The sequence below is a fragment of the Copidosoma floridanum genome, unplaced genomic scaffold (genome assembly GCF_036245765.1).
Source record: "Copidosoma floridanum isolate Cflo_tuat_1 unplaced genomic scaffold, Cflo_Japanese_pri ptg000025l, whole genome shotgun sequence".
Lineage (NCBI taxonomy): Eukaryota > Metazoa > Arthropoda > Insecta > Hymenoptera > Encyrtidae > Copidosoma > Copidosoma floridanum.
This window is the reverse complement of record NW_028321902.1, coordinates 7,990,648-8,008,898: the sequence shown is the minus strand read 5'-3', so window position 1 is coordinate 8,008,898 and position 18,251 is coordinate 7,990,648. Positions and strand designations below refer to the sequence as shown.

The 18,251-nt window shown below is 39.6% G+C and overlaps 2 protein-coding genes across 4 annotated transcripts in view; both read left to right on the top strand.

The window, feature by feature from the left end:
• Tk (tachykinin) overlaps nucleotides 1-15,169 on the top strand; it is a 33,927-nt gene extending 18,758 nt beyond the window's left edge. Inside the window, exons 2-8 of one of the 2 annotated variants that reach the window (XM_014358150.2) lie at nucleotides 5,870-6,085; nucleotides 6,207-6,356; nucleotides 6,447-6,545; nucleotides 7,158-7,370; nucleotides 8,937-9,066; nucleotides 9,146-9,411; nucleotides 12,970-15,169. In XM_014358150.2, coding sequence (XP_014213636.2) covers nucleotides 5,876-6,085; nucleotides 6,207-6,356; nucleotides 6,447-6,545; nucleotides 7,158-7,370; nucleotides 8,937-9,066; nucleotides 9,146-9,411 — 1,068 coding nt within the window. In that variant the 5' untranslated portion in view covers nucleotides 5,870-5,875 and the 3' untranslated portion in view covers nucleotides 12,970-15,169. The remainder of the gene's footprint in view (nucleotides 1-5,869; nucleotides 6,086-6,206; nucleotides 6,357-6,446; nucleotides 6,546-7,157; nucleotides 7,371-8,936; nucleotides 9,067-9,145; nucleotides 9,412-12,969) is intronic. The other variant, XM_014358151.2, reaches the window with a different exon arrangement.
• Nucleotides 15,170-16,022: 853 nt separating this feature from the next.
• LOC106643150 (COMM domain-containing protein 4) lies at nucleotides 16,023-17,159 on the top strand. Of its 2 annotated transcripts, none has more exons than XM_014358167.2 (6): nucleotides 16,023-16,129; nucleotides 16,215-16,278; nucleotides 16,343-16,408; nucleotides 16,483-16,522; nucleotides 16,588-16,788; nucleotides 16,862-17,159. In XM_014358167.2, the coding sequence occupies exons 2-6, from the start codon at nucleotides 16,276-16,278 to the stop codon at nucleotides 17,050-17,052; spliced, it is 501 nt and encodes a 166-aa protein (XP_014213653.2). In that variant the 5' UTR covers nucleotides 16,023-16,129; nucleotides 16,215-16,275; the 3' UTR covers nucleotides 17,053-17,159. The 2 variants fall into 2 exon arrangements, with proteins under 2 accessions (XP_014213653.2, XP_014213652.2); XM_014358166.2 differs by having other exon boundaries at nucleotides 16,207-16,278.
• The last annotated feature ends 1,092 nt before the right edge of the window (nucleotides 17,160-18,251 follow it).

Below are 18,251 nucleotides of genomic sequence, written 5' to 3'. Positions count from 1 at the left end.
GTTCTGCGCGTGTGTATATATAGGTACACACCTACTCCGGAAGTATATTTTTAATCGCGTTGGAATGCAACTTTTTTTTTTTTTTTTTTCTTTATATAAATTTTTGTCCCAAAGAAAAAACAAAAAATAGTGTATACCTATACGTCCTTGAGAGTAGTGGTTGGTCTCGGAAAACACACGTATAATAATATATTTGCTTCACTTTTTTTAGTCTAGGATTTGCTACGCGTACAGAGTATAAAACAAGATTCGTTAATCACAAAATAAAGGAATACTTGTATTGAAAAAAATCAACCTGTACGCTGAAATATACGTGCACGGCCCTTTGACAGTCATTCCTAAAGATAGATCTTTTTTACCCTTTCGAATGTACGGGGTGTAAGAGGATCGAATGTCATTGATCATTCGTCCCGGGGAGGTATACATGAATCAGCCGCGCTTCTCCCGAAAAAAAATGTTCGTGCAAAAAATGTTATATCATTGCGAGCCTCGCGTGTACCAGAACGTCGCAGACGCATCCCCCGCTCTTGAAACCCATGCACTTCTTATGCTGACGTGCATCTTTATTTGTACCTTATATAAACGCGAAACGCGTGTTGGATGCCACATTTTTCATTGAATTCGAATGCGAAGGTATACGCGAAAGCAAGTCTCTAATTAAGCTTTGCTCTCTCTCTCGTTATGCCCATATATACGGTAAACAGAGAAAGCTTATCTTTCACTAGTTGTCATTGAATCGAGAGAGCATGATTATTATTTTGTACATATATAGTATACGCTATTCATCCACCCGGATGTACACATATATAATATATACAACATACTTGTGTACGCTTTTCCACTTGATCATAACTTTGAACACTTTAAATTAACACGTAATAAAGATGCACGGCTCGCGGAGCGCGCGAGCTTTCGTATACAATGGTATACCATATATACGTATGTGTATGTGGCGTATACTGTGTACACCTATGGAGGTGAGATAGGAAAGGAGGATATTTATATATGCATGTATGTTTCCCGCACACATTGTTCAAAAGTTTATCTCTTCGAAGTTCAGGTGTATATGTATATGTATAGATGCACGGGGGTGCATTGCTTATATTTCTCTCAAACTTCTTGGGCGACCGTAACTTTCCTCGGTGATAACAACCAGAAACTTTTACCGAGTCGGTAACTGGTTTTACCCACGACGATGAATAACATTACCTATATGCCACGCATGCCAGGTGTGCACCTATTCCTATTATTATTTTGAGGTTTTCACTATCATCATCATCATCACGTGATATTAGTGCTCTTTATGATTATGTGCATGTATATTTTTTATTAACCGCGGGTATTGTAAAAAAAAAAAAAATAAAATAAACTCTCATCGAATGAAAGTTTAAAAATTTTACCCTATAATATAATAATTATGATGTACGGTGAAGCATGACAATTGCAATTTTGGTGCACCAGTCAAAGGTGCAATATACCCTATACTTGTGTATAACATAATATATAAACCATTACCATCACTTATATGTATATTTGTGTATTACCTATATGCACGCTTATTATAATATATGTGTAAAAGGTCGAGTGTGACGCGAGTTTCCGTGGAGTGCACGGGAGATAGTTTTCTCCATGTCCCTCTCCCCCTGCTACACTATATAAAATATATGTATACACGGCGGCTTATGTATACGCTCCGATGATGCGCTATACTTATATACGAGGGCAAGTGTCCAGCCAAGCATGTTCGACCCAACTAGAGCTACATAGGATAGCGCTAGCCACGTCTTTTCTCGAGGCTATACTTGGATAACGCTACCTATATATTATATATATGCAGACTTACTTTTTTTCACGGGTTTTTATAGGTATATATACGTATGAATCTTTTCTCGTGGAATACATTGCACCGAAGCTCGATGTCCCTCTCCTGTTTAATTTTCCAGTGCATGATGCTCACGCGCTCCACCCACATCATTGAAAAAGATTCACGCTGCGACGATGAGATAAAAGATGCGAAATTTACTGCTCAAATAGCATATAATGTACATATATATGTATGGCGCAATGAAAGGGAGAAAATGGTTTAGGTATACAGTTGGACCGAGCGAGCGTTTATATGTTACTTTTACCGCCGTTTCACCTCTGCTGGACAAGTGTGTGCCGTGTAGCGTCAATACGAGGACACCCTTTTTGCGTTGATTATACTTATACAAAGGGGGTTGTTGACTTAGTTTCAAGTGTATACATACATTTTCCCCACAGCGAAATCAAGTGCAATTTAATTTGCACCGCGCGGAGCACACATATATATCATCTACAAGTTCATATTATTTTACGTACAAGTGTGCATGTGAAACAAGTGGTGGTGGTGGTGGTATTTATTCGTTTAACATCAAGTATATTACATATACAAGCAGAGTATAATAGAGTACACCGCAGGGAGTGATTTTTTTTATTATTAATTTTGTCTTTTTTTTTTGTCCGTCAACATAGTCGTAAGAGTGCCAGCTACGACGCTGTGACACATTGTGCACTAGTTACAATGTAATTTCCTCCAGCGCTTTTGTATCCCGTGCATGTGTACCGGCAATAATCAGACCGTGACATTTTATTTTTCTCGTTGCTGGTGATTTATAATATAATAATAATAATAATAATACGTCAATTGGCTCTCTCTTATATACTTTCTTCTTCGCGACTCTCGGGTCAAGGGAATTTTGACTCTCTCGTGTGGAGGTATTTATGAGAAAGTGTGACTACTTATGCCAACTTGGCTGTTTGTTCGTTTCATTTTTTCCAACCCCACGTCATGTTCGTTGACCAGCTGGTGGTAGACTCGAGACTATCGATCGATTGCCAAACCGGTCAAAGGTGTGAAAAATCGATTCGCGGTACCGCCGTGTCGAATCGTGTCAAACAAAGGGGGGAGTTTTATTTCTATCTGTACACATACGGAATCGACGAAGGCGTGAACTTGATATTCGCGTAAAACGATCGGTAATACATATATATATATATATGGTGCACGCCATTGTAATCCCTCCCCGGGCATCCTCTCGCATCGGGTATTGGTATTTGTTGTTACCTCGATACCCCCTTTACGTGACGAGGATCGGCTGTTCGAGCCCGTACCCGGTGCACGCGGACATCTATGTCATATATAGGTACCTGCATGTGTATCGTACCAAATGCACCTCTCCTACCCCCCCTCCTCTACAGTAACTCTACAAGGCAATTTCTTTATTTATTTTATCCAAGCGTTGGTTATACATCTCCTCTTTCTTCGGACGTGTACGTATTTTCCGTGTATGGATTTAAGATGCGATATATATCACTTTCATTATTTGCTTGACTTGCGCTCGAGGTGCTCCATGTTATGATTTATCGTGCGTACAATAATTATATACCCAAGTATATTATATAATACACATAGGTACGGCCACTTTTTGTCACCATTACTTACGTGTGCACGGCATATACTTAGCCAACCACGCTTCTGGATATAAGAAAAATCAATACCTAGTTGATATTGTAGCTACGCAATGGTTATTGATAATCTATATCAACATACTTACACACCAGTGCGTTTCGTACAATATACCTACAGCCATACTAACGCTGTGGATAATACGTATATACATGCGTTAAATGTGCGCTGAAAAGTCGATTAAATTGATTCACGCGTACATGATGGCTGATATTATAGTAAAACGCGCGAGAATATTGTGTATATACCATATACCTGTGCCACTGCGTATTTATACTGCAGCTTCAGTTTTCTTTTCTTTTTTTTTTTTTTATAATCAAGAAAGATTAAAGAAGGGCTTAAGGGATGCCGGTGGATTTCTCATTAAAAAATTTTTTCTCTCTCGTGACTTGAAAATACAATCTCAACTAAAAGTTTGTATGACACGCTTATACGCATGCAATGACGCACATTTACATAAAAACTGATGGTCCCGCGAGTCGGGCAGCATTTTATCGTAGTGGTGTATAAATGAATGTTACGCATGTTTGGCAATGTAGTGCGAAAAAAGGCGCAAGCGGTGAGAAAATTTGGTTCGGAAAATGCCTCGGTCGTTGGGGAAATTTTGTCGAAGAAATGAGGAAATCCCGGTCTCGTCGAAAATATCATCCAAGACGCGCTGATGTACTCCGTCGAGAAAAGTGCCCCTTGGCCCATTCATCCGACGATGGCAACCCACATATACGCGTACAAAAGCGTATACTTACGCATTTAAAAGGAAAGGGGCTTCGGAAGAAAAGAGTCGGCGTCGCGCCGGCGGCAGAGCACCGATGGTGTTGAGTCCTCGAATCAGGCTACAGATTCGTGCACCAGCAGCCAGAGAGAAAAAGATTTCCCCGTTATCTCTCTCCGGTTCTATTATACTTCACCCCCTTACCACTCATTTTGCCCTCTCTTACACGCCCACCACTTTCCCGTATACATCATCCACCCCCCCTTTGTACTCGTCCCTCAAGCATAACACGCGCGATTTTATTTGTCGCCGGCTCTACCCACATTCTCTGCTTGTTGCACCTTATTATCACCCATTGTCGGGGACGGCACTTTGTTTTTCCTTCCCCCCCCATCCCCCGCCGTACATCCTTTCTTCGTACGTCTCGTAACGTATATTTTCCAGCCGTACGTATGGGGCAGGTTGTTGTGGATCGCCCGTCTCCGGACGTTCGGGACAAAACCCTGCAGATGATTCTTTGGGCAAACAACCAAACAAGCGGCTTAACTTTGTTATTACTGATTTTTCATTTATTTATTTGCTCAGCCTCTGCTCTGCTCGGAAATTAAAGGAAAACGGCTGCGGTGCGCGTATTTTTGTTTTTCTTTCTCTGTTTGTTCGCCGCCGAGTTTTTGCCTCAGGTATACCATATGGAAGTTTATACGTAAGTATACGTATTTGTACAAGTGGACATTTTTTGCGGACGCGCTTTATAAAGTTTTAACGGGGATTGATGCTGACCCTTGTTTGTCCTCTTTTTTTTTTTTTTTTTTTTTTTTTTCCTAAGGAGTTACGAAGAAAGTACCGGTGTTTGGGCTGCAATTTTTTAGATTTTATTTTTACGAGTACATACGACTGCGGTCTCAACGAAACATACCCTTATAAAGTGTCTCGCTTCAATATAGTCCGTACTAACTTTGACAATCTGCATTTTACCATACACCCGTCATTGTGTACTTGCAAAGAAACTGATTGCAATTATTGGGTCGAAATTTAAAAAATTCGACACATTATACGGTATACGTCATTTTCCTTTTTTTTTTCGAATAGAAGAAAAGAGGGAGCACAAAAAGTAAGTATCCGTATTTCCCCTGGTCGACTCGCCATTCGATTTTCCCAATTCATCAAAAACGTTGGAAAAAAAAAAAAAAAAATCAATCAAATCGACGAAAACGCCCCCACAACGTTTTGCGCGCAAAAAGAAGTCGGGAGCCGCATAAATAAATCCAGGGTAACGCGTTGTCACACCCCTACCGTCCCGCGCGCTTTTATCGCGAATCCCGCGTTTTAACGCACTCGTCCTGTCGAGAATAAATACATACCAATACCATTAGCGAGCCTTGCCTTTTTATCCTCCCGATGCTCACGCTCCGCCGTATATATACCTCATAATATGTAAAGCGACGAGGAAAAGGAGATTTTCGATTTTATGACATTCTTACATGCATGTACATATATATCACGGCAAATTTGTGAAAGAGTGACTATATATAGACACACATGAACGCGGTACAGAGTGCACGCAAAATGAGAATCGTCATTGTGCCTATATATAAGTATTACGGGGAATGTGTCAATGGGCGATCAAACAATTGGATGAAACCGTTGACTCGTGTTCTCGTACAACATAGGGTACAATGGCCCGGGAGGGCAATGCGTCGAGCCGGGCATTTGCGATCGCGATGATGGGGCTACTGGTGGTGCTGATTACATCGGTAAGGGCTCAACACGAGACGCCGTCGAGCGCCGGCCATCGGGGCAACGACGTGGGAGCCTCGGAGTTTTCCGACGCCGAGACGAAGAAACGACCGGCGCAGGACCTGAGCGACCTCGAGAAATATCATCAGGTAACCCCCATGCCTGTACGCCCGATATTATTGCCCATAGCGCCCCGTTCTACCTATAAAAAAACACCCATTGTGGATATTGTATATGATGTGTATACATGTATATTTATTTGCTCGAAAGATGCTAGAGTTGCGCGACGCGGGAAATCTGATGCGCCAGCTGAGGGAGCTAGACGAGGTGCTGCTGGGACCGAGCGATTACGAAAAACGAGCCTCGATGCGGGGCTTCCAGGGCATGCGGGGCAAGAAGAGCAACGAGCCGTACGACGGGGTGAGTCGAGATAACCATCATTGACCACAACAAAGGTGATAAATGTACGAAAATACTTACATGTGTGTGTGTGTGTGTAATTGTTACCAGGGCGCCCGTGGCTATTACTACCTCGACGAGTCGATGCTCGACAAGCGTGCCCCCTATTCGGCCTTTCAAGGTGTGAGGGGCAAGAAGAGCCTCGAGGAGGTAAGTCTTTCATAACTTGACGCCCCTACATCCGCAACATTTTTATGAATAAAATATGCTACACATAAATATATTGTAATATAGATTCAGCTCTTTCTCGTTGTCACCGCGGTGTATATTTGCCCGATGGAATATAGAGTGGCCCCCACATACAGGTATTATCGGGCGCTTACTCGGGTATTCAATTAAGAGCCACTCGTGTTCCTCGTCCGATTTCGCGAGAAAAAGATAATAAAAATACACTCGAGCGAGTACACGCGCGGGCCTTATGAAAACACAAACAGGTATAGTTGCCCGAAAGATGATGGTGTATACGAAGGGGTAAAGGTTCAACGATCTCGTCCTCTTTTTCTCACCCTCCCTCTAGCCCCTGACCTGCACGCTTCCACAAACGTACACCATGGACATATTTAATGCTCACACTGCCGCGGTAACAAATGATCGGAGCCTCATATTTGTAAGACGGAAAAGCCAAAAATGAAAAATGTACCAACCAGGATTACCCACGCATATGTACAGACTCTCATGATGTATGATTCGATATATATATATATTTAACGCGTGGGTGTACCCATACGGTATACATATTGTATGATGCATGCACGTGCGTAGGTGATGATGGGAGAGGCGGAGAAGCGCGCCCGGATGGCCGGCTTTCAAGGCATGAGGGGCAAGAAGAGCGAGGACTTTGAGGATTCGGACGTGGAGTGGCACGAGAAGCGCGCCCCGAGTCATGGATTCCAGGGGATGCGGGGCAAGAAGGGCATGACGCTACGGGATCTGTACGACGACGAGCTCGTCAAGCGAGCCCTCAGCAGTTTCCACGTGAGTGAAAAACCGACTCCCCCTTTTCTTCTTTTTCATCAGAGCAATTCCTTTATGCGCACCACCGAATGTGCACGTGCCGTCTTCTCGAGCCTTCACCCAGTGACAATTTATTTATTTATCATCATATATATACGTATACGTGTAAACTTATACGTATGGTGTATCTTTATAAATCGAATTTAAGTTTGATTGGACGGTGTGGCGGCTGGGGATTCGTTCTCGATGGTATGCTCCAGGCCAAGGAGGAAGAGGCAAACATTTGCAGTAATGTATTCGCTGTATAAATAATGCGACGGAAAGATGGAAATTGATTGCGACGGTGGCGCGGCATTTGGCTTACGGACCCCCGTCCTCCGCTGACGAGTTGTTCGTGGCCGATTTACAGTCCAACTGTATATGTATACACTCGTCAAATAGAACAGCGGATACCGTTTTTTTTTTTTCCATCGCGAGATTACTCTCTGAATCGACTGCAAATCTTCTTAAAGTACATGATGATACCTAGGAGCGTCAGAGATGGCCCTTAATTAATTACATTTCGGAAAATCGATGGCCTTTGTAGTCGCGTCGCGACTAATTACAAGTGAATGTAATAAGTACGGGTACCCGTTGCTTTGACTATAAGATCTCGCCTTTTCCCGGATTTCATATACCCAAGGCGCTTAAGACTTTTTATACACTTACTAATACACGTATATACATATACATGGGTATACATTCACAAGTACGGTGTATATACTTAACGGCGTGGGCTTATATGTTAATTACTCGAAGGATTTCGACGTCACGGCTCTTAATGAACTCGATGCACTACTGCGTACAGCGTGGCGAGTGTTGAAGTATTTTTGAAAAGATCGTAAAAGGGATATTTCGCGGAAGGGTATTTAACTTCACGTATACTGCGCGCAGTTTAAGGATAAGAGAGATACTATGATTATACATATGTATATGAGGAGATCCGCGAAAAAAAAAAATTCCTCTTTTGTCCCCCATTTTAATAAAACAAATTTTTCGGGATAGGTTGACACCCTCACTGAAACCCGCGTTCAAAATTTTTTCCTCACAGTACACGTCATTACGAGTAAAATGAGCTTAATCTCAAAGGTGTGCCTGAAAAAAAAAAATTTTTTATTAAAATGGGGGACAAAAACGGGACATCAACATTCAATGGATCGAGAGAGAGAGAGAGACGAAGGATAAAAAATACCAAAGGATGAAAAAATGTAAAACAATAACGATGTGATTTTGCGAACAATGCGTCATTTTGCCACAATAGTTTGTGCGGGTCTTCACAGAGAAGTACACGCAGTGATGACTTTATTGTTCGTTTTCCCTCAATGTCACGCGACACTACACTTATACCCATCGCCGTATACCGATCAAATAGGTACATACAACGAATAAGCATGAAAGCTAGCTCCTTGCTTTCGTCGTAAACGCCAAACAAATAAGCTCATCCGCGCAGGGGCGTGTATATATACACAGTTGGATATGTGTATTGTACGACTGATGGACGCGTGTCCTCCAACTTTACGGCTTTTTTTTTTTTCCCTTCGGTTTCAGGGTATGAGGGGCAAGAAGGACATGACGTACGAGCCACCCAACGACTTTGACAACTACATCGACAAGCGGCCAATGATGATGTCGTTCCACGGGATGCGCGGCAAACGAAGCCTGCCCACCAACCCCGAGGGTAAGAGACACGCACGGCCTCGCGTTGAAAAAAAAAAAAAAAAAAAAAATGACGCATGTGCTTGTACATTGAATATCAGATGCGGCAGGAGGTGGCGGGAGCTACAAGCTGGAGAAGCGCTCGCCCTACCGGTTCTTCGGCTCGCGGGGCAAGAAGAACCCGCGCTGGGACAGCCGAGCCATCAAAGGCTTTGTGGGCGTGCGGGGCAAGAGGCTCGAGCAGCCCAAGCACCTCGTGTCCGCCTGGCCCTCGTCGGCCGACGTCTACGACGAGCTCGAGCTCGCAGCCGTGGCTGCCGCCGCGGCCGAGCACAACGCGAAGAGTCACCTGCCTCGGGGCGATTAGGTTTGTATACATGTGTGTATATATATGTATATACCCCTTGAAAAATGCACTCGCAACTCTTCTTTTCTTACAAGGGTATGGAAAGTATAGGTTCCGAGTGGCTCGGGGGGATTGTTCCACGCGTGGGCACCCTGGAAATTTTTTAATTTCGAGCAAGGAGCCGCCCTCGGCGCGGAAATAATATCGAGAGGCGCGCCCTTTGACGGCACGAGGAAGAGACGGGATTAAACAATATCCTTTTCGCCGGGCGCCGAACAAAAGCGACTAATTGACGCGGATATTGAGGCGCAGCGCTGCACCGTAGTACGCCAAGCTTTTCCCTCCCGGGGACTCTTTCCACTTGGGCATTGGGGATAACGAGGGGTGTTTTGTGCGCCCGAGATACGTGACTCGCTTATAATATATACATTTATACCCGTGCACATGGGGGGATGATTCGAACAAGTATGTACTTATATACTTTCGTCGTGTATAATATATAATATATACTATACAGTATACCCAGGAAACTCGAAACTTGCTTTTTTTCACCGCCAATGCAGCAACATCGGCAAAAATAGATCTGATGATGTATAACGTATGGATTATACACGCGCGTCCAATCCAGCGAGGAGTCGGCATCTGGCAAAGAGTCAAAGCTCGCGCCGTTAAAAGCTGCTCTTCCAAAGGAGGGACGTAAAATTGTTACTTACTGACGCAGTTTCGGAAATTGATTCGTCTCCCACGCAATTGGGACGAACGATCGCACCCTCCCTACCCCTAATTACTTTGGCGCCAAATAATTAGAAACAGTCGTTACCAATGACAAGAAAAAACAATCGAGGAACGCGTTATTACAATTTTCAAAAAGCATAAATACGCGTCGATGCGGTTGGTATGTACATGTACATATATGTATATATTACGGTATAGCCTCAGAACCAACAACCCAAGTAAGCGTAAGTATATGTGATGTATAGAAATGTACAACTGGCGCCAGCGCGTCGTCCGCAACTTATTCCGCGCTAAAAACTATCTATACGCGTTATGCGCTCTCATGCGCGCGTATATACGCACACCCACGTGGACGGCATTGTATATATAATAATCGTCGGCGACCTTCCACCTATACTTGCACGTGTATATATGTATGTATGTATATGTACTCATTGTATCCCGGGAACAAAGTCCCTCGGGGAAGGGGGGGCGAGTTTTTCTTCTCTCCGATCTACTTATTCTTTCCTCTTTCGTGTGTCCGAATGGGGATGCCCATCAGCAGCCCTTTTTTCTTCTTTTCTACTGTTTATGTTGCTGGTATACTCACCTTATACCCATACATTTACGCATACATCTGTAGTATACATGTAACTATATGCACTGTTGGTTTATATACGCATGTAAATTGCGACTGCTCGTTGTTACCTTCTTTTCCGTCTGTATCCCTACAACGATTTCCGCTCGTCCTTCGGGTACGGGCTTATTCTCATTGATGCTTCTATGGTACATGCCCTAATTATAGCGTGTGCAGCTTTTCTTTTGGAATCCCAATCATGTTTCTTTTTGCTCGCGCGCGTGGTACACTTGTTATCGAGAAAAATATGACTAATCATCTCCCGGCATGCGTGGTGATACGGTTTCGTGCAACAGAGGCGTCAAAATTTCACTCGGCAAGCAGTAAAATTAGTATTCGCCTCACGCGATGAAGAAGGGAAAAATGTACGTCATTTGTCAATATTTTTGTTTCCACTTGCCGAGATGGTAAAACAACCACAAATGAAAAGGTGCATGCATATGAAAAAAAGAGGAAAATCCCAACGGCTCTTAAATTATTCTTGTAAATTGTTGGTACCTAGCTACGCCACCCCGTTATATTGCCTCGTATAAATTCGCCGCATTTCCCGACTCGTATATACAATATGTATGACGCAACTGCGGCGACATTTCTTTTCTCCTCCGAGCGTATATAGTTGGCATCCATTTTCGTCCCACCCGGTATGTGTATACCCTTAAGGGCTCATCTTTACTATTATATACACCCATACATTTCTTTGTAAATATGTTATCTTAATTTGCCGTACTATTCTCACCTGAATCGGCTCAATCGTATACACTGCACGTGAGGCAAAAGACCGCCTCGATTCTAATTTTGCACTCATATATGGGCTATAACGGCCCATACGAGATATTTCCTTTAATGGCTTATGAACGAATTTTAATAGTGCCATCGTCTATAATTATTTACTGGCTCTGGTTCTGCGGTGCTTGTTGCTTCACCTTCGAAAAACGTTTACGTATATTTATATCGCGTGCCATTTTCGTGCCACGTTGAGATTTCCGTATACTTATCTATATCGCGTGCCATTTTCGAACATTGAGATTTCCATTTTGTAGTACCTATATATACTTAACAGGTAAATGCCATTAATATCCCAAATCATCTCGTATACGTATATACGGAGGCTGGACTATAAAATAGTTAAGACTTTGCTCGCATTATCTACTTTATTACCAAGGACTTTGCTTTTCTCCTTCAATGGAAGGAGGAAAAAAAAAAAAAAAAAAAAAAGATACGCACCCGCTTTAGTGCGTACAGCTAAACTATAATCCTCTCGAGTTTTCTTCGCGTAAAAACCCGCGCAAACTTAAACCCACGTGGAATCCACTTTCTTTTTTTTTTTTTTTTTTTTTTTTTATGCACTTGCAAGCAAATCTTTTCTTTTTAGGATATATTTATATAGGACAGACATGAATGTACACATCTCGATGTAACTCGAGGGATTTCTTGCCCCCCTTGCGTTACCCCTCCACCGAAAAGTTGGAGACTCTTCCGTAGTGCGAGAGGCGCCGAAGGTGGAAGGCAATATAATTATGTTACACGCGCATGATTTACGCGGCAAAAGTTGTTCATTGGAAGTTAATCGAAAATTCTCGCGCGCTCGACTGCACCGTTCGAGTCTTATATGCATTTTCTTATCGTTGTTATTCGTCATTACTCGGTATAACATAATAGATTTTGAAATTATTCGCGCTTGCCGTACCTTAGTTTCGCGAGTTTTCCAAAGCAATTATTTCGAGCGAAAAGACATTGTGAATCCAAGTGGGTTGAAGTGTATAGTTAGTTGAAATTGCCCCTTTTTTTTATACATATTTCCAATGCTTTGCGGTTGTATTGATAACATTTGTTTAACCAGTGCCACTGAACTGGACACTTTTAAATGCATATATAGACGAGTGAAAAAATTGGCCATATTGTGGGAGTGAGAGAAAAAAGAAATCCGCGTGCCAACCACTGAAGGACAAAAATTGTCTACTTCGTTATACAATGGGCAATGGGGCAATATTACAGTTAACGAAGTAACGTTGATAAAAATTTGACAATGAATTTTATACTCGTACTTGGATCAACATAACAGCTACTGGTGCAAGCAAAATAATTTTGTTGGATACATTATCGCGGTACTATAGGCATCAGTACCCGAGTCGTGATAGGTAATGACGCGAGCTCGTCAGCTTTTTCTCCCTCTCCTTCAACATCTCTTGTACATGATTTTTTTTTTTTTCTCTCTCTCTCTGTTCTAGATCCAAAGCAGTAAAGAGAAACGAGAAATGCCGCGGGCGGTATATTACGAGGAGGACTGGCGGGAGGAGAACTTCAAGGGGCGCTAGACGATCACTACGAAGACGACTGTAAATGTGCATCTCTCATTTTACTCCCCTTTTAATTTCAAAGGAAGGATTCGTGCTTACCTCCCCATCCGCGTCTATAACTCTTATAGCTTCCCCATTTCTCTCTCTCTCGATAAAGGCATCGCGTTGCATCGATTGGATGGTAAAAAATCACGAGCACAAAAACAGAGCAGATCTCGCTGTTGGCTACTTACACTCGGTTGATTCCCCCTGAAACGAGAGAGGAAGATAACTCCATTTCCCCTCCGGCTTAGCTATCGGATGCTTATGGTCTTAATGAAATGATACTTTTGTTTCGCGAACTACGCGGTACCTACGCACAAAAAACTTTACTCTCTAACGAACGCTACGAGAAGCTATTTGGGAAATTAGTTGGGTGCTGGGGAGGAGGAAAGAGAAAAAAAAAAAAAAATCAAGTTTTCCAGCACAAAGATTTGTGACGCTTGCCATCAAAAGATACACCTCTTACGTCAAAGAAGAAGAACCCCCGGATATTTTTATCAGAGTATAAAAAAAAAAAAAAAACATTGTCTACGCCAACATTTTTTTAATTATAATTTCACAAGCGATTACGAGAACATCAGTGTTAGAGAGTCCTCGGATGGAAAAAAGCCTACAAACATTTCAAGAGTCTCCGTTACAAATTTTTTTTATTAATAATATGTGTACCTGCTGTTATCTATGAAATATATGTATGTCATGAATGTGGAATCAATCAAAAAATGTAACGATTACGATTCAGCATGCGGATCAATCGTTAAGAGAGAAAAAAAAAAATAACAATAATATACACACGTGAAGGAATTGTAAATATACAAATCTCTCCTTGCGACATATTATTCGTTACATGTAGGTATTTTATATATGTATGTAAAATTTATATTGTATTGTGATCATGAAAATTTTATTAAAAGTTGATAATACATTGAAATTTTAATAGATTACTATATCGTTGGAAGTAAAATTCTTCCTTCAAAGACGACACAAACAAATGGATGACCAAGAAACGTTGCATTTTACGATTTTTTTTCATAAATGTACATTTTCGTTGAACGCACAAAAAAATAGAATGTTATTAGTAGGTTGATTCGTTGGAACGGTGTAACAGCCGAGTACAAATTAATTATCGCAACGGTCGATTCTTGTTGATTTTTACACAATTTTATTGATGTGTTGCTCGTTCCAAGCCGGAGCTACTACTATCTGTGCTACAATGGTATATGATTTTTCAAAATATTTCTCGCAAATGCGTGAAGCAATACTATTGGTTGATTGATTTTATGCGCTCAATTATGCTGTGAATGTACTGAAAAAGACTTGGATGCACATATTGGTACTTCCGTGCTACTACTTAATAAACTAAAAAACAAACTAAGGAGAGAATAAAAGTCAAAAAAATAAATTACGAGTTTATTGTAGTACCTATAATATATAATATACCGTTGGTTGCGTCATGTTGTACCAGACACCGCATGATCGTAAAATAAATCGAAAGTAGATCAACTTGTCTATATTTTTCTAAAATGTAAACCTCATGATGTGTGCATATACAGATATACACACATTCACACGAATTTTAACCAAAGGCAGGAATTTGTTTTTTATTCAAACGATATGCAGTACTTGTATCCCTTGCATGTACTAATTGTGTTTAAAAAAAGTCTTTGTGTGTCAGTCACGGGTCTTAGCCGGGGGAGGTACAAATGAGATGCAATATGTAAATATATAGGTATCTAGTGTCGATGATAATTTATTAACGCTCAAATAGAGTCTCATGTGTAACTAAAATTGTACTTTAAATTTACGAAACGCATGTGTGCACGGACAACAACAAAAAAACAAAAAAAAAACAAAAAAAGAAATTCAAAAACAATTATTCCGGTCCTGTTTATTCACATATCGATGTATACCTTACCTACTGAGCAAATAAGTAATAAATATATATATGTGTGTATCTAAATGTACGTGTGTGTCCAATGTACTTGAATAATAATTTCAAATTGTCTTTGTTATTTTATTGCGTCTGTACTAATTGTTATAATTATATGACAAATTGTGTTACGCATTCAATTTCAATAAAAATTAATTTCCATTACCATTTCATTTTTTATTTCTGATACAAGAAGTAAAATATATCATTTTTCTTATATTTACCATAAATTACTTAACGATTTGTTGAATGACGAAAATGGAACAAACAAAAAAATGAAGCGAGTTCAAACAAGTCCGTATACTAAATCTACAATGTTTCATTATAAAAAAATCATAATCAATGTTGGATTGAATTATTTTCGTATTAAAATTTATTAAATTGACCTTTTTATCGTAGACATACATACATAATTTTTTTATATGTATGTAATGCCATATGCAAGAAAATGGTCGTTTTTTTTATTCCACTCAACGATTTTTTACCCTTTTTAAAATAAAATCTCAACATAAAAACTTGAAAAAAAAATTCATTCTTAGTTTTTTCATTTTAGGTTTTTTGATCATAGATTACTTAATCAAACAAAAGGATAATAAAAAATTAGTTAAAAACCTTAGGGCAAACAAGCAATAATTATAAAAAATATCGGACATCTCGTTTTGAAGTCTTTTTTTTATCACGCAAAAACACAACTACGCCAAGGGTACTTTATCAACTATAGAATTTACAAAGCAACGAAAGAAAGGAGGACTTGAACCCGAATCTTCTTAACGGAAAGGTGCTTCTATCAATTTTGAAAATAATTTGGCTTGTGACAAAGTATATTTTACGCCAGGATCCGTATTGAATTTGCATGATTGCTCTCATACGTTTTCAATATTAATTTTACATCTGAATGCAAATAAAGTCAGATCGAACATAACCGACCGACCCAAAAACATCGATTTGTATCGATCGCAGCTTCACCTCATCGGTATATAGCTATATATGTATGGCAGCCAGAGCAGACAAGTGTGTAAACATTGTTGTTGACAGTTGACAGTTGATCTTGACGAGTGATTATTATAAAATTTTTAAAATTAAATACTGATGCTATTTTGAACTTGGCATAACTTAAATATGGTAAAATGATCATGAAACTTGTACTTTTCTACAGAGTAAATACTTTTTTCCTCGTTTACTTTATTTTTCATTTTCAGAGGTTCAGATTTTTAGGGGACGTTGACTGTCCGGACTGGTTACTGGCTGAAATTTATAATTTATCTCAAATGGTTTGTAGAAACAATATTCAACGTTTGTGGGACACGAATTAATTTCAATTCTTGGTTCTTCCAGCCATCATCCAAGATGAAATCCCTTTCTCAGATTGTAATCAAAGCTATCATCAATAAGGAGATCGATGTAATTTGTTTTTGTTCATGTTGTACTTTCGTGTTTTTATTTCACGTTATTATCGAACCATCTTAACGTTTCAGCAAGAAAAAATGAAAAAATTCAGCCAAGAGTCAAAAATAGGTTAGAGTTTTATAAATACTATCGTTTAGATAGTAAGCAAATTTTATCAGGGAATTTCATTGCAGAGCTTGATAACGTGAAAGCTCTCATTGCTGCCCTGGATATGATCTTCAAGTCTTCGTCGAGAAACAGCGTCTCTCCAGCAGATTTGAGCAGTGAATTGCAACAGTTGGGCTTGCCTCGAGAACACAGTACCATCGTATCTAGGCTACACACAGACAACTGTGCTCAGATCACTGTCTTGCTTACAGAACAATCATTGAGAAGTAAATATAAATTAAATCCTTTTTGTCCATAAAAATAACGTGTTAGTGACAAACATCAAATACTCTTTTGTAGTAAACAGGGTTTCATCCATTGAAATTGTGCCTGCTGAAAACTCGCCATCTGCTAAAATGATCTTGAAGACTGTACATACTCCAGGAGATAATGAACATGAGACTTTGATTAACATTCCAAAAGAAAAATTGAGCCATCTGCTTGGAGAGCTCAAAAATGTGAGATCACTGATGGAACAACTTGTTGAGTAATTATTGAGTAAAGTATGCATGTTTACAAGGTTCTGGGTCCCACTTGAAGTTTTTATCAAAGTTACCATACCTTGTTTATACAACTTGTGAAATTAAGTTGATTTTAATTTTTGAAAAAAATAATAATAAAAAAATTGTATATACTCAAAATTGTGGCATAGTTTTATTTTTATTAACTTGGTAAATGAATATACAAAGTTTACATTTAGTTCAATGGTTCAATATAATGCTCAAATAATATTGATACATCGTGACGATAATAGTGCCGCTTTTGTTATAATTGCGTTGGTTACATTATACTTTCTTATCTTTTTTCAACTTTTCTTGTCCAAAAACGATCCTAAAAACTGTTCAATCTCGTTACTTGCACCCATTCATATAAAAAATCTAAATTAGATTAATCAATAAAAATACACATTAAATGATGGCGTTCCAAACTTTTTCTTACATTTTAGACTTGATATCTCGTCGCAAAAAAATGTATAATATACACAAGAAAAAGTAAGAATTTATTACTTGATAATTTGGTTGGATTACACAAAGGCTTTCAACCGATTAATAATAAAATTTAATTATTTATTTTAATTTCTTATTGCAGTTAAGCGCTTAAATTGAATTTATTGTTTTTGCTCGTATGAGCGAGCAAGCCATCGGTTTTTGCTGCTGGTTTTTCTAAATAATTCAATCGACGAAATTTAAATGCATACCCGAGGCTAGTCTAATCAGTCTTTATACATTAATCTTACAATTAGCTCATTTTCAGTGATGTCTCCTCAGAAGTTATTTACATTTCTCGAGAAGTAACAATAATAATGATGCATTCTTTTGTGATCGCAAGAAGCAGTTTTTTTGCACAATTTCTATACTAGTTTTAGTGTCATCAAAGAGATTCTTCACTCGAAAAAACAAAGAAACAATCTGAAAAGCTCCTTGCGTTACCACGTATCGACAGCTACTGTTATCTTCAAACTTACTAAAAATTATGCAATGATTGTTAAATCGTTGTGTAAAAATATAAAAAAAGGACAAAAGTCATAAAACCATTGTCGGTTGCCACACCGCTAATCTAAAAATTACGCTACAATTTATATCAAACGCTCAAAACTAATTGGTCACGCATTATTTATTAAAAGCTCAAATATGATTTATTGCTTGCTTCCTACACGTTTTTTTAAACTGATAAAAATTTACATAAATGA